The sequence below is a fragment of the Delphinus delphis genome, chromosome 8 (genome assembly GCF_949987515.2).
Source record: "Delphinus delphis chromosome 8, mDelDel1.2, whole genome shotgun sequence".
Lineage (NCBI taxonomy): Eukaryota > Metazoa > Chordata > Mammalia > Artiodactyla > Delphinidae > Delphinus > Delphinus delphis.
The window spans coordinates 72216022-72240576 of NC_082690.1; the positions used below are offsets into that span (position 1 = coordinate 72216022).

Consider the following 24555-nt stretch of genomic DNA (forward strand, 5'->3'; position numbering starts at 1 on the left):
TGACCCTCATCTATGGGGTATCCAAGTCGAGGCTGGCACACCATCAGGGGTGCTATAGAGGAATTTGGGCTAGAATGGCCTGAGGCATCTCTGCAAGACTTCAGTGTGAGCTGTGACGTGCCCCTGTGCCCTTGCTACTTCCCTTTAATCCCTTGGCTGGTCGTAGGCATGGGGGTGGGAATCCTCTTTTCCCTCCTTAGGCTCTGCTCCTGGGAGGCCCAACGGTGGAGGGAGTGCCGGGCCCCCAGAGGCATCTCAGAGCTGGAAAGGCTAGGACTTGCCTCACAGCGTGACCCTGAGGCCTCGCTTGCCGGGAAGGCGAGCCCCCCACCAAAAGGGCTCAGCCTCCTGCTCTGCTCCGTCCTGCACCTCCTCATACTCATCTCCCCCAAACACTGCACTTGTCAGGTCCCTTTTGCATTCAGAAACCTTCTCCACTTCCCTTTTGTGCATAGGCATGTCCCAGACTCCTTGTCCTGGCATTCAAGGCTCTCTGCTTATCTAATTCCCACTCTTCCCATGCCCAACTTAAATCCTGCCTCTCCCAGGAGCCTGCCAGGCCTCACAGAGCTCTCCTTTCCTGAGCTCCTCTGGCTCCTGGAACAGCCAGAAGGGTCTGTGCTGGACCCCTCTCCAATGACTGGTGGATTTTCTTTGCACCGTATGACTCTGACCCCCTTGCATACAACAAGTATGAAGGCCCAAGACTCCTGGGTCTGCACCCCAAGGGCCTGGTACAGCCGGTACTGAAGGCAACGTGTAAATGATAAAATGATACGCAAACAAGCACCTTCCTTTCTTGGTGGGACAGGTATACACTCATGTCTCATGATGCACATGGAGTCTGAGGACAGCTGTTTTTTAGTCTCCCCAGTGTCTGGGCCCCAGTATGTCCCAGTCACTACCTGGCCGACTTGTGGCATATGTACTGTGCTTTCTCTCTGAAGGGCCGCCCTTCTCCCACTTCTGAATGTCCCTATGTGTGGGATGGAGATGGGGACATGTGATTCAGGCCCCTCTCTTTTTCAGAGGGGTAGGATGTAAGCTGGAGGTGCTAGTGGCCATCTGTCATGGGGGAGGGAGAGGAAGATGGAATTCATCACCCCTGATGTCAAACACCTGGATCTAGCCGTGCTTCAAGTAGTAACCTCCTGGTCTTCTCAATCACATAGGATAATAAATTCCACTGTTTAAGCCACTTTGAGTTGGGTTCCTGTCATTTGCAATGTAAATAATGCTAATCCGGGGTACCTGGGGACCCACAGTTTTAATCCAAGAATTAAACTGAGAAGGAAAAGGGACCAAGATATATGCAGATCTGCTACCTTATCTGATGAGATAATCACAAAAATACTATAACTCTGTTATGGACTGAATTGCATTCCCCCCAAAATTCATATATTGGAGCCCCTGCAATGTGATAGGGCCAGTGAAGAGGTAATTTAGTTTAAATGAGGTCATAGGAGTGCAGCCTCATCCAATATGTCTAGTATCCTAATAAGGAGAGAGAGAGATAAAAGGGGTGTGCACACAGAGGAAAGGCTGCATGAGGACGCAGCTAGAAGGTGGCTGTCTGGAACCGAGGAGAGAGGCCTCAGGAGAAACCAAGCCTGCGACACTTTGATCTTGGACTTCCAGCCTCCAGCACTGTCAGCAATAAATTTCTGCTGTTTAAGCCATCCAGGCTATGGTTTTTTTTTTTTTTTTTTTTTTCAGGCTATGGTATTTTGTTGCAGCAGACAAATACGACCTAGCAGACTAAGACAGCCCTCATGTCACAGGTGAGGAAACATGCTTTTGCCCACACTCACAGAGCTTTGTCAGGTCTGCCTGATGCTAAAGTCAGACTGCTTCCACGGGACCCACGGTCCACCCCAGTCCCTGCCCACCAGACCCACGGCCTCAGGTAGGAAATAACCAGTCTCTTTATTTACAAGTGATTTTTACAGTTAGAGGTGGGGCAGGGTGGGGCATGGGATGGCACTTGGGCTCTGGTAGGTCACTTGTCTGCACGGACAAAAGAGGCGAAGACGCTGTCCTTCTGGCTGAGCAGCTTCTCTGGCTTGTCAAACTCAAGGATGGCGCCGCGCTTCAGGACGATCACCAGGTCTGCACTCAGGATGGTGTGCACGCGGTGCTGGGCGGGGCAGGAGGGGCTGTCAGGGTGTGTGTGTGGGGGGCGGGCTGGGGCAGCTGAGGCATCCCTCCTGCAGCTTGGAGGAGGGGGCATGTGGCCAGAATGTCTTATCTCTGCGGTGACTGCCCTTTCCCGGGGTGGCTGTTACTCCAAACCCTCCATCTGCTAATGCCACCCTCTCCCTCACCAGGTCTCAGCTCTGCCCCACCTCCAGGCTTCAAGACTCAGAGATTCTCCCAACGCCCCCATCTCCCATTTGCTCTGGAGAAGTAACCCTATCCTAGCTCACAGGGCCTTGGGACAGGAGCGGACCTTGGAACCTGGAGAAAGAGGGGAGGTCTGAGGGAAGTGCAGGCACAAACCCTCCTACACCCCAAATCCTGCAATCCAGGCTCGCTGCAAGTCTGCCAGACTCCTTGCCCTGCACTGCCACAGGGTCCTCTCTTGATTACCAGGCGCAGGTGAGCCCAGAGGCTGCCCACTGATGACAGCCTCAGGAGGCCAGCTGTCTCTCTGGGTGTCCCCCCTGCACCCCATCACGGGCCCCTTACCGCTATGGTGACCACAGTGCGGTCTGCGAAGGCCGTCATCACCACCTTCTGGAGGATGTTCTCCTGCCAGGTTGGAGCAGCAACTGTTGGCTCACCTGCCCAGTGGGTGGGGTCTGGCCTGGCTTCTGGCCCAGCTCCCATCTGACCCCAACCCTAGCCCCACCCCCTCCCTCTGGCTCTAGTTCCCATAGGACCAACCAGGCTCCCAGTGTTCAGGGGCTGGGTTCCACCTGTTGGGAGCTCAGCTGTGTGCATGTGTGTGTGCTGTGAGTGTGTCTGGGTGTGCTGGGTTGTGGGGATGGGTGTGAAATTTGTGGGTCCGTGTGCAGCTTGTGTGTTATATTCCAGCCTTAAGACTAGCTGGAATCAGGGTCCCCCAGCCCGTCGCCTTTTCTGCTCCATATGACTGTTGATGTTAAAGGCAACTTGAGTTTCAGGACTATTTTGTGCAACCTTCTCCCTAACACCCCCGAAAACCCTCTCCGAGACCCCCACCCCATGGGTGTGCCCAGCACCGACCGTGGCCATGTCAATGGAAGCCGTGGCTTCGTCCATGATGAAGATGCTGGTCTTCCTCACAAAGGCCCGGGCCAAGCAGAACAGCTGCCTCTGGCCCTGGCTGAAGTTTTCCCCACCTTCCGTGATGATGGCATCTGAAAACAGCCCCAGGCAGGGGGCGCAGGGCTGAGTTAATTCTGCGTTGTGAGTTTAGTGGACGGAGTGGCTTGGGGTTTCAGGAAATGTGTGTACAGGGGTAAATATGTAGGGGTGTGTCATGAGTACAGGTGTGCACAGGGTGGCTGCACCTTACACAACACGGATGCCATCTGCTAGAGTTACAAAGAGAAGAGCGCTCCGTGGAGTTATGCACGGCTGTGGCCCTGGGCAGTTCTGGGAGGCGCATCAGCACAGAGTGTGTCCGTCCTGCATGTGTATAGGCCTTGGTGGGGTGATTTTCTGAAGCCAAGGCTTGGCCGGCCCCCGGTCCCAGGGGTTTCAACAGATACACCAAGGCTCTGCTGACCCCCGGGGTGGGGACACAGTCTTCCCAGTGGCCTCGATGAGTGACCTGTGCCTGTGGTTTCCAGTCAGTCCTCTCCTTCCTCAGGGCAGAGCTGGGCAGGCAGGTGGATGCGGAGGGCAGGGCTGAATATACCATCATGGTATTGGGGACTTGCACGCTCTGTCTCCTTACTGTACCCCTGTGCCCTGTAGGAGAGGCCAGATCCTGACTGACCAGTTGTGTGACCTGGGACAAATCACTTGACATCTCTGAGCTCCTGTATAGTGAGAAGTAGAACTTAATGGTCTCTGGGATCCTGCCAGACCCCAGACTCTAAACTCTGAGCAAAGCTAAGACACGGGTGTGAGTTGTCCCTTCCCAGCCCTTACAAGCGTCCTTTAGTACCCAGCCTGTGCTCAGCCAGGAGTAGTTACCGAGGCCTCCGGGCAGCGCCTTCACCACCAGCTTCAACTGGGCTATCTCCAGGGCCTCCCACAGTGTGCTGTCAGAGCACTTCTTCTCCGGGTCCAGGTTAAATCTGGAGGGTGACACACAAAGTCCTTAGAGAGGGGAGCAGGGTCCTGGCTCTATTCCCAGGGGACGCGCAGAGGGTGAGACTGGTGAAGGGAGCAGTGAGTGGGAACTGATTGACTTGGGGGTCTGGCTGGGAGGGGGCAGCAAGGTGCTGGCAGTGGGTGGAGGAAAGCATCCCAGGCTTGAGGGTTGGGGGACCCCTACCAGTGCCTAGGCCTAACGGAAAAGAGAAAGGCATGAGCGTGCAGCTTTAAAGAACCCGCGCCAGCCCTTCATGCCCAGAGCTAGAGCAGGGCTGCTTGCCCAGGGAGGCTCGTCCACCCCTTCCTCTCTATGCCCCAGATCTGGAGGAGCGGAGCCAGGCCTGGGGCTGGGGTGGGCCTGGTGGCGGGGGTCAGGGGGCTCACCGGATGGTGCCGCTGAAGAGGACAGGGTCCTGCAGGATGATGGAGAGGCGCGAGCGCAGGGTGTGCAGCGGCAGTTTGGCGATGTCGATGCCATCGATGATGATGCGCCCTGCATGCAGACAGTGTCACAGGTGGGGCACCAAGGAGCGGGGACACGGTGGCACTGGGGACAGGGTCTGCCTGCAACATGGGTCCCAATGAGGATGCGGGGGAAGGCAGCGATGGCTGGGCCTCCTGTGACGTCTGACCATACCCAGGACTGAGGTCCCATCTGGTGGCTGTGGGTACATGAGGGGTGCCCGTCATACAGCTCACCTTCGAACATGTCCACCATGCGGAAGAAGGCAAGAGAGAAGGAGGATTTCCCACTGCCTGTGCGGCCGCAGATCCCAATCTGGAAAGAGAGGAGCAGGTATGCTGTGGGCACCTGGGGTGTCTGGGAGCCTCTAGTGCTGGGCTGTGCAGGTGTGGGAAGCCCCAGCATCTCTTCTCGTCCTGGTGTTCTGACCAGCATCCCTTTAGCTAGGGCTGGGCCCGGGTTTGGGCTTGTTTCCTGCAGTGGATCCAGAGGGGGCTCCTACTTGGCTGGCTGGGTGTGGTACATGACTGCAGATGTCTGACTGCAGGAGCTGGGGACGTGGGTGTCTCTCTATGTGCCTGGGTGTGGCGGGAGGGCCCGGGGTGGCTGAGCGTAGTGCACAGGATGTACCCCACCTTAAACTGGAGTCGCCTCTCACCCCGTCGCATCCGATACGGAGACAGAGGTGGTGATATAGAAGGATAAGAGAGGCAGGGACAGAGGTACATCTAAAGGTCAGAGACAGTGAGACAGACAGCCACAGACAATGACAGAGTGAGAGAGACAGAGACAAAGAGACAGGAGGAGAGGGGCAGCGTCGGAGCAGAGGGGGAGAGAGGGGGGAGTCAGTCAGTGTCGGATCGGAGTGCCAGACAGGAGCTCCCTCCCCAGGACAGGGCCTCACTCTCTGCCCCAGGACCCTGCTCTGAAGTTCAGGGTACAGTGTCCTGGGAGAGCCCCTAACCATTTGTGGGGGGCCCTGACAAAACCCCTCTGCGTCAGGGGAGTCTGGGGTGTCCTGTCCATCTCCTTGGTGGGTGAGTGAGGGCAGCAGGAGGAGAAGGCGAGAGGCCCGGGCCTGGGAGACTGGGGGTCTGAATGGGTGTGAGGCCTGGCGGGCCCTGAGGGCCAGGAGGTGACTCTGTGAGGCGGTCCAGCCCTCTGCCCTCCCCGCTCCCCTGACCTTCTGTCCTGGGGAGATGAGGGCGTTGACGTGCTTCAGCACTGGCTTCAGGGAGCTGTCGTAGCGCACACTCAGGTTCTGGATCTGGATTTTCCCTTGGTCTGGCCAGTTCTTCGGGATCAGCGATGGTGCTGGGGGCCGGGCTGGGGGTCAGCTGCCAGGTGTGGGCCACAGCTGGTATCCAGGCATGCCCTCCTGCCCCCAGGCTCCTCATGTCCCCCTCAACCCAAACACACATCCACGCTGGGTCCTTTCCCCAGAAGTCCTCCCGCGCCCCTCACCCAGCAGCCCCTCGTAGCGCTCTGCTTCAGTGTTCAGGAGCCCGTGGATGCGTTTCACGGCCCCCAGCTGGAGCTCCATGTCCGCCAGGTTCCTCACCATCCAATTGAGGTAGTTGGACACCTGTGGGGAGCAAGCCGTTCACAGTTAGTGATTACTTGGTCCTGTCCCTGGCCACCAGGATGGCTCTTCTTACAGGTGAGGATGCCTTTTGCTGCCCACCGCTGACTGTCCAGGGGGCCATCCATGGAGGTTACAGTGAGTGTGGATCCTCACCCACCCCCACCTGGGGCCCAGGCCTGGGTGAAGGGGCAGGGACCTGCAGTAAGCCCTCCTGTCCACATGGTCCCTCTGGCATCAGACTCGGTATAGCTTGGGTTAAGGCCTGGGAGTGTCTCAGTCAGGGAAGGTGCCCTGGGCTTCCCCAGGGGCTGGTGTCTGACTCCTCCCCTGCCCCACCTGCTGCCACTCACCATTAAGGCGTAGGTAAGGCCCAGGCCCACCAGGCCAGCAGAGAGCTCCCTGTGCAGGGAGTTGGAGATGGAGGTCACGGCCGCGATGAGGACCACACATGCACCAATGTACTCCTGCAGAGGGAGTGGAGCTGGCCTGGACCCTCAGGGGTTGAAGGCACAGCACCCCTACCCCTCACTCCCTTCAGGGCACACAGCAGCTCAGCCGAGACTCAACCCCAGCCCCGCAACACATCATCAGACACACAGGAGGCTGTGAAGGCTGGAGCCCCAGTAGACAACGTATGCACACAGCTCTGCTCCCCCCACCCCCAAGGCCAGCACGCATGCCTCACCAGCTGGCCCACACCTGTCATATGACCCACTTCAGACACACCTGTCACAGCTTAACACACCACTGTTCTCTCTCTTGGCACACACCTCAGACACACAAGCCTCCAGGCAGTGATATAAGGAAGGGAGGGCTCAGGTCAGACACGGGGAGGACCAGCAGAGTTGGGAGAAGCAGGAGGGCTTGATGCCCACCCCGAATGCACACCAGGCCAGTATCCGTCCTCTCTTCCCACCCTCCGGTCCCTGTTTGGCCCTTGCTCTGGCTGCACAGCCCTATGAAAACCCCCTGTCCCGGGGGTGCGGGGAGCTGGGGGCCACTTGCCATGCGAACTTCGAGCCACCTGTTGGCGGCCGTCAGGAAGAGGGAGGCGATGTTGTTGGAGTCTGTGTATTCAAGGAGCTTCTGCTGGAACCGGGCCTCGTACCTGGGGGGAGGATGGGGAGGGTGAGGGGGAATAACCTTGGTCCGTGTAGCCCCCGGGACTTTCCTCACCTGCAGAGGGGGCTGCCTGGGCCTCAGCAGCCCCCAGACATGCCACCTCTGCCACCTTATGGATGCCACTCCTTCCTGGAACTCCTTCCCAGCTCCCTCCTGCTTATTCAAACCTGTCAAAGGTGCCAACTCCTTCAAACGCTTGTTTTCACCCCAAGACCTGTTCTCCTCTGCAGGGCTTCCCTGTTACAATAAAGCCCACCTCCACCCACCCAGGCGCTCAGGCTGGAAACCCAGGAATCATCGGGATTCACATCTAATCCCTCAGTCCTCTTATTTCTTTCTCCAAAATAGCCCTGGCCTCTGCCTGACTCTGGCCTGCTTCCTGCCCACTGCAAACTCACTTGGACTATTGTATCAGCTTCCTGACAGGTCTCCCTGCTATCTCCCTTCAGTCTACCGTCCACACAGCAGCCAGCATCATCTTTCTAAGTCATAAATTGCATCCTATCTCTCCCCTGCTAAGAATATGAATGACTTTTCGGATAAAGAACCACCTCCTTGCCAGAAGCCTGTGTGAGCCAGCTCCTGCCAACCTCACCCACCTCCTTCCATGCCACAAATTCCCTTGCTCACTGTGTTGCAGACACAGAAATTACAGTAAAGTAATTTATTACTTTACTTGCCTTTTTTCAGTTTTGTGACCATGCCAAGTTCTTCCCCACCCCAGGGCCTTTGAACATGCTGTTCCCTCTGCCTGGAAGGCTTTCTCCTCTGCTCTTCCCAAGGCTGACTCCTCTCCACTTTCAGGCTTTACCTTAAGTGGCACCTCCTCAGAGTGGCCTTTCCTGGCCTCTTTTTCTCCATCTCTGCAGCCTGTTTATTTCATAACCTCTGCTCATATGCTAATTTCTCTAGCTGTTTAGTGTCCATCTCCCTCACTAGACTGTAAACTCCATGAGGATGGAGACCATGTTGGTTTTGGTCACTAATGTATCCCCAGCACCTGGCACTGTCAATAAATATCTGTCAAACGAATGAACCTTCCCTGACCCTCTAAGATAGATGGGACCTCTCTGTACCAGGAACTCTGGAGGCTTCTTTCCTGCCCTCGTGCCCTCATCACGTTCTCCCTTGGGTTACTTTGTAGGGATCTGCCTCTTCCCTCTGACAAGCCTGGGCTCCTGGTGTCGCTCTCCTTGGCCACCCCTTCAGACTTTGCGCCAGGCCTAGAGGAGGGGGCAGGTGTACTTGTTTGATGGTGAATGCAAGAATGAATGAAAGCTGTCTCAGCGTATGCTCTCAGGGAAACAACTGAGGGGACTCAGAAGAACTCAAGATGGATCTCGTGGGTATTTGCTTTTCACTCCCAGAAGCTGTTTGTTCTGCTTCGATTTTTTCTGGGTGGAGGGCCTGCGTCTGAATCATGTGTCTGAGGAGAGCAAAGCAAGTCTCTGAGTTGTGAGAGGGTGTGATCGCCCAGCCGCAGGGTCGATGTGTGTGTGTGGGTGATGTGTCTGAGGGGGGTGTGAAACCATCGGTCTGAGGGTCTGTGTGAGTAAGTGGGTGTTGTAGATGTGCATGTATGTGTGAGTGCATGTGAGTGACTGGGGAGTCTGAGGGGTGTGTGACTGGCCTGAGGGGTGGGTGTGCATGAGAGTGTGCGTGAGATGGGAGCTTCTGTGGTAGGTGTATGACGGAATAAGGAATGTGGGAAGAGCCCCAGCTTGGGGGCCATGTGGACCCCGGTTGGAGTCTGAGAATTATTACTTACAGGCTGTGCCTCAGGACCAAGGCTCAGTCTCCTCACCAGTAAAATGGGGATAGTAATAGTTCCTACATGGACTGAAACCACCATTCAGTGTTGGGCACCCTTGAAACTTTTCTTGGGAAAAAGCAGGGCCTCCAGAAAAACCCGGAAGGTCAGCCAGGCCTGGGTTCCCAGCCCAGCACCAGCTCTCACTGTCTGTGTGACCTTGGGCTGGATACTCAGCCTCAGCTGTACAGCGTGGCTTCTCCTGCCTATGTCATGAGGCTCTTACGAGGATTAAATGTAATAACCCACACACATACCTGGCACGTGGGACGTGTACAACCAATAAATGCCAGGTAGCTCTCAGCAGGACAGGCCTCTGGGCAAAAAGCCAATGAATTCAACACATTCAGGGAAGATATAAAAAGTCCTTCGCTCAAATTTAAAACTCATTGACCGTGTCAGTGCAGGGTGTGGGAGGCCTCCCAGACAGCAGTTTCTCTGGCTAACCGCTGGCTTGGTCTGAGGCTGGTTGCAGGATGTGGGCATACACTCAGATCCTACTGAAGGGTCTGGCCCACTCTAGGAAAGTCGCACTCCCTCTGCCCCAGGCCCTGCCCAAAGGCCTCCAGGATATCAATTCTAAGAGGAGCATCACCGAAACTTAGAGTAGAGATTGGCCCAGGAGTGTTGAGGGGTCTGGAAGGTGAAGGAACTGGGGAGTTCAGGCTTGAGAAGAGGAGGAGGCTGGAAGGAAACCCTGGAGTCATGCCAGGCTCCAGGGAGCTTCTGTGGGGAAGACAGCACAGGCAGCACAGTGGCAGGGGATGTCCAGGGAGCAGAGCCAAGGCCATGGCAGAGCTCTGCTTTGCTTTGCTTTACTAGGACAAGACCCCAAAGAGGACCTCCCATTGGCCCCAGATGCCCCAGAGAGTGAACTGGGGCTGTGGTGCTGTGCCAGGAGCCTGGGCACCTCTCCCAGGGCAGCAGCTAGACTTTGGGGGTTGGAGGGAGGAGATGCAGGCAAGCCTCCTCAAACCCTGTCAGCTGGCCCTTGAGCCCTAGGGTTACTGGACACAAGGCTGGTGTCACATGGTTACTGTCATGCCCCGCACAGCTGTGCCATCCTAAAAATAACCTAGAATCATTCTCTGGGTGAGGCTTAGAGACCAGAGCCCCAGTATCTGGGTCAGGGGTCTCTGACCTGTCTATCTGGAGGAGAGATGCCCTAATACTTCAGACAGAGACTGAGGTGGGAAGCAACAGCCCCCTCCACTCCCAAGGCAGCCTCAGATGCTTCTGTCAAGCCCAATATCACAACTCAGAGTGGCAAGAGGATGGTGGGAGTTTTGGAGGAACTGAAACTGAAGTTTTGGGAGAGTTCCTCCAGCCTGGTGAAGTCTTATCTCCTCTTTGAGTCCCAGCACTAATGACACCTCCTCAATGAAGCCTTCCATGACTGCCTCCCTTCTACGTTCCCAGAGCCTGTGTCCCCCTTTCTTTCAGAGTACTTGTCACATGGGTTTGCCCTGGCCTGCTCAAAGCCTGGACTGTAAATGCTTCCAGGGCAGGGGCTCATCTGACTCATTTTTGTCTTTTTAGTGCCTGGTGTGGGGCTTGGTGAACACTCAGTAAATGTTTGTTGAATGAACAAGCAGGTTCAAATCTGTACTTTGTGGGACCTTACAGAGAGCCGCAATTTCCTTATCTGAGAACTGGGAATAATCAAGCTTTCCGTTTCAGATTGCAGTGCAGAATGAATGAGACTGGCATGTAAAGTACTCAGCATGGTGTTTGGCTCACAGGAGAGTCTCAATGAAAGATGGCCTCAGGGCTGGCCCACACCATGTAAGGGCCTTTCCAGCATTGATGTGTGAGGCATTGTCCCAGCCTTTTCTCTTTTCATGTTTTGCCTTAGTTCACAGAGGCCATGGGCTTGGCTCTAGGCCTGAGATTCTCCTCTCTGGATCATGCCGCTAGAGCCCATTAGACCTGACACCTTGGGTGGACTGGCCTTGGGGACTGATGAGGGGGTGGGAGACATGTGTCCTGGGCTTTCCTAAGCAGAGCCCTGAGAATTGAATCTCATGACCTGTGACCCTGGCTCCATCCCCACCCCTCTACCCGCCCCCCCAGGGTGAATCTGGTACCTGAAGGCCCGGATGGTGGTGAGACCTTCCACGGTTTCGGCAAAGTGCGAGAGCAGCGGGAGCTGGGTGGTGTCGTCCAGCTGCTGCAGGTCCCTGTGCAGGGGAGCAGAGCCGAATGGTTAAGAGGGCAGCTCAGGGCTCAGCCTGGGTCTGAATCCTAGCTCCACCTCCTACTACAGTGCGGGCAAATAGCTTCACCTCTCTAGGCCTCAGTTTCTCGCCTGTAAAGAGGGGAGACAAGGGTACCACCCCATCAAGCAGTCGTGAGGACTGGATGAGCTCGTTTATGTAGATGCTTAAGCAGAGCATGCTGAACGGTTACTGTTATCCTGGGCATCGTCCACCTCACGTCTGCATCTATCTATTTGCTTTGCCGCACTGCCTCACTCTGTAGCAGTGTTAGTTCCCTTTCACAGGCGAACAACTTGAACAGCTAGTCAAAGGAACAGAAAGACCAAACTCCACGCTTTCAGTCCCCTCCCCGATAACCACCACAGGCTTTGGATTTAAAGAGCTCCTGGAGAGGGTAAGGCCAGTGGTTTCCGTGGCAACAGAATTATTCCTGCTCCCCACAGCTGCACCTTGACAAGTTTATTAGTGCCAAGGGGGTCAGCTTGGGAATGCAGGAAGCAGCTTTCCTGGACAAACTGTCCCCAGGGCCAGAGTGGGTGCCAGGGGAACAGGGTGGTTTCTCTGGCAGAAGAAATGAACCTTGTAGATCAGCCTGTACGGTGTTTCAAAAGCCACTGTGATTTTGTGAATATCAGCGCACTATGTTCCATGTGGGTACCAGGGGATTCTGGATCATCCAGGCAAAAAGCCGTTTATACCAATCGTGATCCTTGTGGGCAGGGTAATTGTGGCCAAAATGTATCTAAATTTCATTATTATTATCATAGCCAATCAGTATTTTGACTCATTTCTAACAAACTCTGTGGACTTGAGAGAGGTACTTAACCTTTCTGACCACAACTCCTAGTAAGAAACACATTTTGTATCACGAATCAGTACACACACACCCCCATACATGACCAAAACAAAGGTTTCATCAAGCAAAGCTTACTGTTACTATGTGAATACAGTCTCATATTTTCTATTCTATTTCATTAAAAAAGTTACGGGTTGTGATCTATGATACTGATTTCATGACCCACTGATAGGTTGTGATTGGCAGTTTGAGACACACTGGCCTAAAGATTCTTAAAAATTGTCCCTACAAATCTTTGCATCTATGAGCTTAACAGAATCACTCCCAGAAAGAACTTCCAAGAGAACATTCTTAGAAAATTTTGAGTAGGAAAGAGTCATGCGTGGCTCCAAGGCTCACGAAGGCGAATGTGATCAACGCGAAAGGCCGTGAGAGGCTCCCTCGAGTCCAGGCTTCTAGCCACGCTCTGGATCCACGTGGGTTGGGAGGTCTGGTTGCCATAAGACCCCTCACATCAGGTGCCCTCTGATTTTATGCATCAGCCGTCAGCCTGGACACTGGAATCATACAATCCTCCCGGGAAGCACTTTGGCAAAACGAACGAAGGGCATAATCACGTGCCTACACCCTGACCTAGCGATCCCAGTCCTGAGCATATCACCCAAGGAAACAGTTCAACTAGTAACTGCAGTGTGTGCGTGCTGACGGATGGTTATATTAGGGTAGTGGAATATGAATACTTCAATTTTCCATTGTTTTGGGGGACACGACTCTACTGCTTCTACGATGATGATTCTAATAACTGTGCTGAAGTGCCTGTTGCAAAGAACTTCCCATCCCTCACCCCCTGGCAAGTGCTGCCATCACCTGGATGCCACCCGGAAGTACTTCTGGATGAAGTAGCACACGACAGCCAGGGGCAGGAGGGCCACGAGGAACACAGGTGTGACATAGGAGATGACGGCCAGAGCTGAGACACAGAGCAGGGTGGAGCGGCTCAGGCACTCCAGCGTGGACGGGATGTGCTGCAGGAGGGGAGGGTGAGAAAGGGAGGTGAGTTTTGGTATTTGATGGCCTTCAGTGTGTTACCTGGAGTCATATTTTGCTCTCTTCCTTTATTACGGGTGCATGTCTTACCCCTGCAGCTACGCTGTAGGCTCCCTGAGAACAGGAATTAGAGCTTTGTTTTTCACCATCTAGTATGATGGCAAATAAAGAACACAGGCTAAATGGAAATGAATATTCTCCACAAAATCAGTCACCTTGGTTTAGAGTATGTTTGCAACCTTATTGTGAGCCAGAGTGGGCTTGGATGGAAGCCAAAGGGATGTGGTTTCCTTCAGCCTTATTAGGAGGGTCTCCCAGGGGAGGCCCCAGGTCCTGAGGCAGCATTATAATCAGATGGGGGCCACTGGGTTCCTACCCCAAGGCTCTGATCTGGGGAAGCCAGTGCCAGACAGGAAAAGCTCCTGGGGGCCTGGCCTCTCTGAACTGCGGAAATGCGTCGCCGTCCTGTGTACCTGGTCGATGGTGTTACAATCGGATGAGAACCTGTTCAGGATGCTTCCAAGGGGTGTGGTCTCGAAAAACCTAAGAGGTAACCAGAGGAGCAGTTACTCATATGTTTACTGATTTCCTTCCTGTTTACTGAAGGAGGACAGTTATTTCTTTCGTTTCAATGTCTATGGGGTCATCCCCAGGTCTGCTTTCCCAGGGGCATGCGCCTTTGCAGGTCTGTAGACATCTGGCCTGTGTCGCTGAGCATCCGGGTGGCCACCCAAAGGAGTGCTGGCCCCTCCCCAGCCTCTCTGACCCTACAGCCCATGTGTGACCTCTGCCACCGTTCTCAGCTTATCGCTCTGCCCGACACACTCAGGACTCCCTCTGTGTCCTCCTAGGGACACAGAGTTCTCTCCAGAGGGACAACTCTCCCAGGGTGGGGAGGGGACAGGGCCCCGGGGCAGCTTGTTGGCCGGCTGACCCTGCAAGGCCACTCCAGCTGTCAGCACTCCGGCTGTGACCCAGAACCGGCACAACCCCAACAAGAGGATTTCAGAACCACAGATCTGGACAAATAGAGGGTAAGTAAACCTGGAGGCCGTGTCTGTGGGCCACAGAGTGCTCACAAGGCTGAAAAGTAAAAAGTGCAGATGGTGAGGTCTGGCATTGAGGAGGGGCCAGATAAGCTGTTTGCCTACTGTATTTGTAAACTGAGTTAGCCAGCCAATTGGGCTGCGACAGCCTTAAACCTCTTTCACACCAAGCAGCCTTTGGGGGTTTTATCCATCCCATTACGGAGGATGAGAACAGCTTCCCTGTGTGTCCCTGGGGTCAGAACCTGCAGAATGGCTGCTGGCGGAGAGAGAGGCAGGGGAGGTGAGAGGTGAACCGTGGGTGGTACCTGACTAGGGAGGGGAAACTAACATTTACGCAGAGCCTGCAGACACTCGCTGTGAAGGGCTGTGGTGACAATTAGATGAGCTAACCATGTAAGATTCCTAGCACCATGTCTGGCTGAGTACATGCCAGTTTCCCTCTGCTTTCTGCACCGAGGAGGGCACTTTTCTCACATCATCTCCTTGAGTCACCCCCAGAAGCCTGCGACAGAGATCGTATATCCCCATTTTATTGATGGGAGACCTGAGGCCCAGAGAACAATGACTTGCCCATAGCCCAGCACAGCCAGGGGAGAGGCCTACCTCATGGGAGCCAGGATGATCTGGTTTAGCAGGCTACAGTGCAACCTCTTGGCCACCTTCAGGCCTGTCCACTCCACTGTGATGGATGTGACAAGGCACAGCACGATGCCCAGACTGCAGAGCACTGTGAACACCATGGCGTAGACGGTCTGGTCGAGGGAGCACTCCTGGGCCTGGCAGAGAATGAGGCAGGGTCCTGCGGGGGGTGGGGGTGTCCATGCTCAGCCCTCCCCCCACCCCAGCCCCGGCACTGGGGCTGCTGGCCACACCTGGCTGAGGGAGCAGTTCCTGGACGTGGGGCTCAGGATCAGGGCGCTGTCAGTCCACTTGGCCAGCCAGTAGTCAATGGCCACCAAGACCATGTGCTTGAGCAGCTGGGAGAAGACGAGCAGTGAGAGAAGCAGGATGCCGGCCGAGGACAGGTACTTGCTGCAGGCCCGCCACGGGATCTTGGCGCGCTGGTGCAGCACCGACGACAAGTTGTCCTCCTCCTCACTCTCGGCCGCCTCCTCTGCAGGCCGCAAGAACCCTCCCTGTGGCTTCACATTGCACACCCCTCTGAGGGGAACCAGGGGGGTGTGTCAGCCCCACTTACAGATGGAAAGACTGAGGCACACAGATGGGATGGGATTTCATCAGAGGCACACTATCTCCCCACTCCCAGAACCCCAAACCTTAGTCTCCTCATGGTTGATCAGACCTCAGGCCATGATTTCACTCCAGTCCCACTGTCTGTACCTTCCTCTTCTTCCTCATCCTGCAGGAGGCCATCTCTCGAGGACATGGCCCGGGGCAGGCCCTGGGGTGGCTCTGCGGCTTTTCGCTCCACAATGGTCTCCTGAAAGACAGATGGGTCTGGCCGACGTCCTTGGGGTGTGCAGAGGGGAAAAGGGAGGGTAGGGGGGCAAGCACCCCCAGTGATGTCCGGTGTCAGTTTCCAGGTTGCCGCTGTCAGTTTCCAGGTTGCCGTGTCCAGATGGACACGTTTGCCTGCCAGAATTTCTTCCTTCCCCTTCATCAGCTACCAGCACCCCTATATCCCTGTGGGAGACCGCCTCTCCCCCATTCTTAGTCTCTGTGACAGGGGGCTGATCATTCTCCCTTGCTCCTGGGGTGTGCACGTGACCCAGGACTGGTCAATCTTCCCATTCCACATCCCTGACCACAGTGATTTGTTTGGGGTGGGCATATGACCAAATCGGACCAATAAGAGTCAGCCCTGGGACTTTGCTAAACTGTCATGAAAGAGGCACTTTCCTCCTGGCAGAGCTGTTGACCTGGGAGAATGGAAACCTGAGATTGCCAATGGCCCTCATTGTTATATGAGAATGAAGCCAATGTGAGGTGAGTAGAGCCAAGGGATGGTGAGAAATAGATTCCTGATGATATTGCTTGACTACCTGGATCTAGCTCCACCTGAAGCTATGGCATTGACTCTCCAGTTTCTTGAGCCACTAAATCCTTAACTACCCACCCTTTTTTCTTCTTTGCTTAGCCAGTTTGCATTGGTTATCTGAAGCTTTGTAACTGAATGGTACCTGACTATCTCAGGATAAGCGGAAGTCATCCTCCTGACTCTGCCTTGGGTAGCTGGCACAGGTACTGGCTCTCTAGTGGGAGCAAGTTCATGCCCAGCTCCCACATCTGTCCTTTGTGTGTGTGTGGGGGGGGGAGGAGGGGCTTCCTGGGGCCAATGAGGGCAGGAAGATCTTTATGAGTTCAAGTTCTAGCAAAACCTTCCCCTCAGGGGGTGGCTGACTGACCCCCAAAATACACCCACCTTCTCCAGCTCTTGGTCCTGCCGGTTCATGAGGGTCTTCCAGTGCTCAAAGAGCTGGCACTCAGACCTCTGGAAGTCCTTGAGCGTGCCCTCTCTCTGGATGGTGCCATCCTTCATGGCGATGATCTGGAAAGACAGAAACAAACCTGGCGGGGGGCTGGCTGGGGAGGAAGGGAGGAGGCCACAGCCCTGCCTGACCGAGAGGTCTAAGATGGATGTACACAGAGCACCTATCTCTTCCCCACCACAAACGGCCTCCAGCTTGCCCACTGCCCTCAGCAACACACTCCAGAATTTAGAGTGTGGTACTTCTGGCGGGGGGGTGGTATTCTCAATGGTTGCCCCGAGGTTGATAGAAGGGTTTGCAGAGCAAATTAGAGCATCCTGGTCAAGCTGTCTGGGTATCCCCAAGGACTCCAGCAGTGAGAGCTGTTTCCATACACTGAAAGGGCTAATAGCACGTTACCCTTAGCTCCTCCTCATGGCAGGTCTGATACGTTTCACCTGTGTTTGGCAAAGCACCTGTTGGTCTAAGGGTGTGTGGCCTCTTTGAAATCAATAAAACTTCTTTTATTTGAAACATTCAATGTTTTATACTCATGTAGACCCATCAGTAATTCAGAAACCCATCCTGCTCCTCTCACCCCCACCCACCCCATGCTGGGGTTCAGGGACGGATGCCCAGGAGTCCTGTTCACTGACACCTTGAGGAACCAGGCACCTCCGTGTCTGCCTTCTTTGGAAAGATTGTCCTGAATTGTCTCACCAGAATCACCACAAAAACTCAGACACAAACCTGTACCTGCTTTAATAGCTTTTTTTTTTTTTTTTTTTTTGCGGTACGCAGGCCTCTCACTGTTGTGGCCTCTCCCGTTGCGGAGCACAGGCTTCGGACGCGCAGGCTCAGCGGCCATGGCTCGCGGGCCCAGCCGCTCTGTGGCACGTGGGATCTTCCCGGACCGGGGCACGAACCCGTGTCCCCTGCATCGGCAGGCGGACTCAACCACTGCGCCACCAGGGAAGCCCTTTAATAGCTTTTTAAAGAAATCTAATTTTTTTTTCTTTTTTCTGCTTTAATATCTTTTTGTGAAAATCTGGATCTTTTTTTTTTTTTTCCACAGTAGAGGGAAGATCTTACCACATGTAGAAGGAAGACTTATTTGGGGGGAATTATCAGGGCCAATTAACACAGACCTGAAGCTTAGGAAGGACCTCAATTTCCCCGGACAAATTTATGTAGGATTCAGGCAAGACCCAGATTTCACAAGTCACATGATTTCCAACTTAAAAATTAAATGCTTTCCAATTATTTGAAAAGTAACTATTGTCTTCATGTTGAGGAATATGGGAATTTAACTGATGTGGGATTTCACAAAATTGCATTCTACTGGTAATATTGAAGTTTCTATTACCACTGCCGTTGTTTGTTTCCATATTTTCCATTGGATCCTAACTTGAATCTGAGGCACTAGTGGGCAGGAAGATGGCTCTCCCCTCCAAATGGGCACTCCCCAAGGCTAGGGGGGGTGAGTCATCAAACTGGGCAGGAAACAGAGGTAAGAACTGAGTGTCTGTTTCTTTTTGAGACTTCTTTGTGCCAGTCTTGTGTGTACCCACATGGGGCCCGTGTCAGGATATGGATGTCTGCAGCTCTAGGTGATACCAAACCCTTGGGCTATGCAGGGTCTCCCTGACTGGCCCAGCCTGTGTGAAGCCATCCATTGCTGATCTCTTCTGCTTTGTGGCCCTCAGCAGTTGCTACTGAGACATCTGATTGACTCCTTTGAAGATGTCTGACTGCCTCTCCCGCCTCAGCCCTCCACAGCTTGACCCCCTTGTGGCCCCTCACCCAGTCTGCATGCGGCAGGTACTGCAGCTTGTGTGTCACTAGGACCACTGTCCGCTTATCATCTCGGAGCAGCTCAAGGATCCCAGCCTGCATCAGGTGGTCACTCAGATGGACATCCAGAGCTGAGAAGGGGTCATCCTAGGCAGAAGGGAGAAGGTAGGGACACACGCGGGAAGAGGGGATAACAGTGAGCGTAAAAACCACCAGAGTTACACCAGCTCTGTTTTAGGGACTGACACGAACCCAGCACACTGCGTGGTCCTGGACAGTGCAACCAACCTTTCTGGGCCTCAGTTGCCTCGTCTTGAAATGGGGCTATCAGTTATGCCTCTCAAACAGATCTAATCACAAGCATTTCCTGACTCCTGAACCTCCACTGACTCCCTATAGTTTATTAAGTCTGAATTCCTTAGCACACTAATCCAGGCCCTTTATTTACCACCTGCTCAGTCTTCCTTTCCAGTCTCACTTCTCATCTGTCTTGTGCAAGCTCCTTACGCTCCAGGTTTCCAGGGAATTTGCCATTCCAGGCCTTTGCCCAAGCTGTTTCCTCTGCCTGGAGTGCTGATCTGCCTCTTGTCTTTCTGGTGAACTATTATTCATAGTAATAGTGGAGGGTGGAGAATAAAGCTGGGGTCAGAGACCTGAGGTTCCTTCTTCTAACCGTCTGTCCAAATGGGCTTCTTCTTTCCTTCTGTTTAATTGACTCACTCTTCAAGACCCTCCTCTAGGAAGCCCTCCCTGATTACTCTAGCCCTCACAGTTGTCTCCCTGGACATAGTCTGTGTCACACAGTTTGGCTTTCAAGTGGGCTGTGGCTCTTAAGTGTGGGTAAGCTCTGTCTCCCTAATCAGACTCTCAACCTTGGAGGCCAAGGGCTGGGTCTTAGAATTCTTCAGTATCAACTAAGGTACCTCACTCAGACCTTGGCATGAAGTAGGGCAGGTATAGATAAGTTTTATCTCATGTTTGATTACTAGTGGTTAACTGGAGTGTTGTGTTGAGAAGGATTCTGAGGCCAAGTTAAGTTTCCATGGGAAAGAAAGCTGTGATCAATTAGCAATGTCTGCTCTGGGCATGAGATGTGAAGTGGTAACTCACCTTCCATGTATTTGCCATTTTTATAGTCGGGCTAAATAAATGTTAATAGGTTGGGGCTGTCCTACAGGGAGGAGGCCTATAATTACTACTCGCCTCCCCTCATGGCTACTGCAGAGCCCAGTGTGAAATCCACATGGGTCAATTGGACTAACCTTGCCTCAGTTTCTCCATCAATAAGATGGGTAGGTAATATCTCTGGCAGGAGAGGATTGCTCCTGGAGGGGGAGGCTGCTGGGTGATGGTGTGTGTGGGACTGTCTATCTGTGTAGGCAATGAGCGAAGGTGGCAGCCAGACACGAGGGCCCCAAGGAGGTACCAGCTGGTGCACTCACCAAGAAGACGACGTTAGTGTGCTGGTAGAGGGCTCGGGCCACGCTGATGCGCTGGCGCTGACCACCGGACAGGTTGATGCCCTGCCGCCAAAGGGGAGGAAAGGTCATGCCCTCACAGCCCTTCAGGAGAGACTGTCCTGGCCCCTCCTTGTGAGCTCTTTGGGAGGGAGGCCTGGCTCTATGCACCTCTTTGCCCCCTCTTCACCTGGCAGAGAAGGGGAACTTGTACATGTTTACTGAATTCATTCAGAAGTGGGGAGAATGATTCCCAAGGTGCTAGGGACCATCTGACCCATGAAAACCAGGATGGAGGAAGGGCGGATTTAAATCACACATAAGGAGTACAGCCACAGAAGAATCCTATTTGTTTAAGCTTACGGAGGAGGGACCCCGCCTGGAGAGGGAACAGGAAGAACCACCCTGAGTCTAGCGCAGTGTTGTGCGGGCTCTCAGTACATACTTGGGGCATGAATGGAGATGTCAAGTCATCTCCAGCCTGGGAAAGTGCTAAGCTGACCTCTGCACCAAGCAAGACCGAAAACTTTTCGAGGACAGCCACCAACCCAGGGCTCAAGGAGATCATTTTGATCCCACTGCAGGCAACTCTTCAGCCTTCCCCCTCTCTCATTTCTCATTACCTGTTCTCCCTGAGAAGGATGTCAGGGCATGGTGATGGTGATGGGTGGGGAGCAGGGGAGGCTGAGGGCCCCAACTTTGAGAACCAGCCCCTGGAAGCTGCTACTAACCCGTTCCCCAATCTGGGTCTGGTCTCCATGGGGCAGGATGTCGATGTCTGGCTGCAGGGAGCAGGCTTCGATGACCATCTTGTACCTGCAGTGGGGTGGGTGGGGACACAGCTGATCAGCCTGGCCAGAGGTGGGCCTGGGCATTTGCAGAGGGTCATTACCTTCCAGGCAGACATGCCCAGGAGGAGCAATGGCTTTAATGGGCCTCCTGATGGGTGTAAGCAAACACCCCGTGAGCTTGAAAAGAGCTGAGGGCAGCACCTGACACCATCATGAAGAAAGTTAAATATTTGAAAGATGAAATTGAATGGGAGCAGATAGCCACATAAGTGACAAGAGAGGGCCTGGGGCCCCTGTGCAGTGGGAAAAGCTGTAGCCAGAGCCCATGCTTGGAGCACTGCCAGGGAAAAATCACTGCTGGTTTGCTTAGGCAGTAAATGATGATGGCTGGTCAAATATTCGCCCAGCCTGCTCCCCTCACACTTCCCTGGTCAGCTCTCAGCCCGGGCAGGTGCCAGCCAGAGTGCATGGAGGCATCACAGTGTCTTGGTGACATGTACTTGGGTGTCAGGAAGACTTGGATTTGAAACCCATTTCTGTCACTTACTGGCTGGGTGGCCTTGGGAAAGTTACCTAACCTTCCTGAGTCTTGGTTTCCTCATCTATAAAATGGGGATAATAATAGTACCTGCCTACTGGGATTGATGTGAGCATTACAGCGAGTCATGCATAGCAAGAGCACCTGGAAAGAGCTCCATGATGTTAGCAGTCATTAGCACTGGAGGGGTTTGTGTACAAGTTGCGGAGCTGGGGGTAGGGAAGCAGGAGAATGGAGACCCACGGAGGGCTGGGCGAGCCTTTTCACCCACCTCAAGAGAAGGCACCAGGGTTCCTGCACCTCCCTCCCCTCCTGCCTTCTCAACCACGGGAGCTGGACTGCCCTGATGCTCAGCACATCTGGATCATTTCCAGATGGACCATATGGAACAGGCTGGAATCCAGATAAGGGGGTTGGAGAGCAGGATGGCTGGGTGAGGAAGATCGATGGAGGAGCAGGCAGCCGGCTGGGCTTGGGGGCTGGGGCAGTGGCTCATGCATGACCAATTGCTCCCCCCACCCCAAGCTTGCCCCCCAACCCACCTCCTCGAGGCTTTTACCGTTGTTTGTTGAAGGGACTCTCAAAGGTGATGTTCTCCTCCACGGTGGCATTTAGCAGCCATGGTTTCTGAGAAGCATAGGCCACGGGGCCTCTCTTCCTGGAAAAAGCGGGGCAGGAGTAGGGAGGTATTCTCAGGGGGTCGTTGTCAGAGGTGGTTGTCAAGCTGATGGCTTAAACTGGGGCAAGGGGGTGGGGGCAGCACTAAGATGAGGAGGTGCAGTTGGCAGAAATCTGCTTTGAGTGGCTCCTGGTGGCCTCTCGTTCCCCAAGGGCCCGAGGCAGGCTTGGGTGCTGTGTCTTAGCTGGCTAGGGGATAAGGGACCTCAACCCCTCCCTGCTCTCCACCCCTCCCTATCCCACCCCTTCAGTCTGTTGCCCTTCCTAAGTCTCTACCCAGAGCCTGGGAAGACCCCAAAGTGTGACCAAACTAAGTAAATACTTGAACCCTGATTTCCTCCTTCCTTGAGTAGCCCTCAAACCACTCGACTTTGATGTTAGCAGGTAACACTCCAAATGGAACTTTTTAAAAATGAAGAGTCAAGGAACCCACATTTAGTGTGATGTGGTTTCTGAAGACAAAAAAAAAAAAAAAAAGGAAAGAAAGAAAAGGAAAAGATGACCACCAGACAAAACTGATCTGGTGTGAAGCGAGCGGCTTGACGCACGGAAGCAGCGGCGGCCTCCGAACCACCGCGTGGAGCACAGCGCCCTCCCTGGCCTCCTCTGCAGCTGGGCTGGGCCTGGGGGGCTGCCTTCCAGAGCTCTGTGGCTCCCTTGGCCTGAGACCCCCTCTGAGGAAGCCTGCCCTGGAGGGCGGTGCTCTCGGGACACAGTACCTGATATCCGAGTCGGTTGCCGTCTCCCGCTCTGGGCTGCAGCAGGGGAGGAAAGACGTACCTTCAGGGTTCACCTGAGTAGACTGAGTTCTCCATAGACATTTTGAGCTCCCTCAAACCCAGCGTGAGTGCCTTTATAATCCCTGAGACCAAAACTGCAGCCACAAAAGCCACACGCCACCCAGGGGAAGCCTCCGCTGCCTGAATACACGCGGCGTGTGTGAGGAAGGCCTCAGGGGACCTGGTTAAGTTACGAGGGACAGTGGGGGGAAGGCACCATTGGTGTAGGCTCATGGGGGGGGGTGCTTCCCACGTCAGAGGAGCATGAGGCCCAACATGTGGCTTCTGCAGACCCAGCCTCTGCATTAGGGCGCGGACGCACTGGCCGAGGTCTCGGGCTGACATGGCTGCACAAATATCTGGGGCAGGAAGTGCGCTTTGACCGTAGCCAGGCGAGGCCGGGCAGGCCACCATGGGTGCCTGCAGTCTGGGGATGGCAACCTACAGCCGATGGAACTCAGTGTGGCACCTAGAGAGCTGAGAAGGGCTCCAGGTGTGATTTGCAGCCCCAGGTCCCTGTCAGAAGACAACCGTGGAGCCTGGGGGATCTGCCGACAGGGACGGGGTCAGCTGTGGTGCCCACGTAGCCTGGACAGACCCCAACTGCTCCAGTGTCAAATACTCCATCCCGTTGTGCTCATTCATGCGTTCATACTTGTCACATACCATGAGGCCTGATTTTTGGCTCAAGAACTATGGTCACTATGGCTAGAGAGTCTGGGCTGTCATCATGCCCTGGCACTTGGCGACAAGATGCGAGAAAGGGCAGAGAAAGTATGGGGAAGTGAAACTTCTGTGGTGTTGGAGAGTGAAGGCCAGAAGCTTAAACGGATTTCCAAGGTCAAGTCAACCTCCCACTCCTGACTTCCCACCACCTCCAGTCTGTCTCGATCGTCTTGAAAGAGGTGTGGTTAGGCAGGGTTTTGAAGGTCTTAGAGCCACATCAATCTATTTCACTTGGATGTCTTAGACGACCAGAACATAAAGCACATTGAACATAAAGCAACACGACTGAATTTTCTGTCTGCCTAGGGGATACCCACCTCTGCTTTTTATAACTTTGTTTCTCAACTTTTCTTTCTTTCTTTTTTTTTTTAATTTATTTTTTTATCTTTGGCCGCTCTGTGCAGCATGCGGGATCTTAGTTCCCCGACCAGGGATCTAACCCATGACCCCTGCACTGGGAGCACGAAGTCCTAACTGCTCGACCGCCAGGGAATTCTCCAAGCCCCTTCCCTTTATTGGAACCCACTTCCAACCGAGCTCCAAGGCTGTACCTGGGGTCCTCTCCCGTCTCGCTGTCAGGAAGGCTGCTGGGGCACAAATGGGAAAAAACAATACCCGTTACTTCTCACTCCACTGCCTTCCTCTCCATCGCACTGTGTCTTTGGGGAGAAGCAACCCCACAATCCCCACCCCTCTGACCCATCCCCAGTGCCCCCAAGTGGCTTCCATGGGGGCAGAAACTGTTCTTCTCAATCTCTGTCCCTCCTGCAGCAACTGGATGGGCCCCCTCCAAACAGCAAGGGCTTCATTAGTACTCCTGACACAACTCCAAGCAGCAGTGAAGCTGGGTTGGCATCAAGACTGGCTTATAGTTGGGAAAACTAAAGCTCAGGGAGGGAAAATGACTTTCCCAAGGTCATAATCATTTCGTACAGCGTTTTCCAACTGTGGATTGGGACCCAAAAATTGGGTCTGAAACAAGTAAACTGCAACTGCACTTAAAAAGAAAAGAAAAGAAAAGAAG

At 54.1% G+C, this 24555-nt stretch overlaps 1 protein-coding gene across 5 annotated transcripts in view; it reads right to left on the bottom strand.

Moving 5' to 3' along the window:
* Positions 1 to 1916: 1916 nt before the first annotated feature.
* Positions 1917 to 24555, bottom strand: part of ABCC8 (ATP binding cassette subfamily C member 8) — a 76238-nt gene continuing 53599 nt past the window's right edge. For 2 of the 5 annotated variants that reach the window (XM_060017330.1, XM_060017326.1), the window contains 23 exons: positions 24083 to 24118; positions 22746 to 22781; positions 21908 to 22006; positions 20751 to 20835; positions 20005 to 20085; positions 18572 to 18709; positions 16723 to 16848; positions 15681 to 15780; positions 15212 to 15453; positions 14943 to 15115; positions 13764 to 13833; positions 13111 to 13268; positions 11316 to 11408; positions 7302 to 7404; positions 6647 to 6760; positions 6176 to 6296; positions 5895 to 6025; positions 4948 to 5026; positions 4633 to 4741; positions 4126 to 4229; positions 3208 to 3341; positions 2689 to 2751; positions 1917 to 2137 (listed from right to left, as the gene is read on the bottom strand). In XM_060017330.1, coding sequence (XP_059873313.1) covers positions 2000 to 2137; positions 2689 to 2751; positions 3208 to 3341; positions 4126 to 4229; positions 4633 to 4741; positions 4948 to 5026; positions 5895 to 6025; positions 6176 to 6296; positions 6647 to 6760; positions 7302 to 7404; positions 11316 to 11408; positions 13111 to 13268; positions 13764 to 13833; positions 14943 to 15115; positions 15212 to 15453; positions 15681 to 15780; positions 16723 to 16848; positions 18572 to 18709; positions 20005 to 20085; positions 20751 to 20835; positions 21908 to 22006; positions 22746 to 22781; positions 24083 to 24118 — 2533 coding nt within the window. In that variant the 3' untranslated portion in view covers positions 1917 to 1999. The remainder of the gene's footprint in view (positions 2138 to 2688; positions 2752 to 3207; positions 3342 to 4125; positions 4230 to 4632; positions 4742 to 4947; positions 5027 to 5894; positions 6026 to 6175; positions 6297 to 6646; positions 6761 to 7301; positions 7405 to 11315; positions 11409 to 13110; positions 13269 to 13763; positions 13834 to 14942; positions 15116 to 15211; positions 15454 to 15680; positions 15781 to 16722; positions 16849 to 18571; positions 18710 to 20004; positions 20086 to 20750; positions 20836 to 21907; positions 22007 to 22745; positions 22782 to 24082; positions 24119 to 24555) is intronic. The other 3 variants (XM_060017327.1, XM_060017329.1, XM_060017328.1) reach the window with 3 other exon arrangements.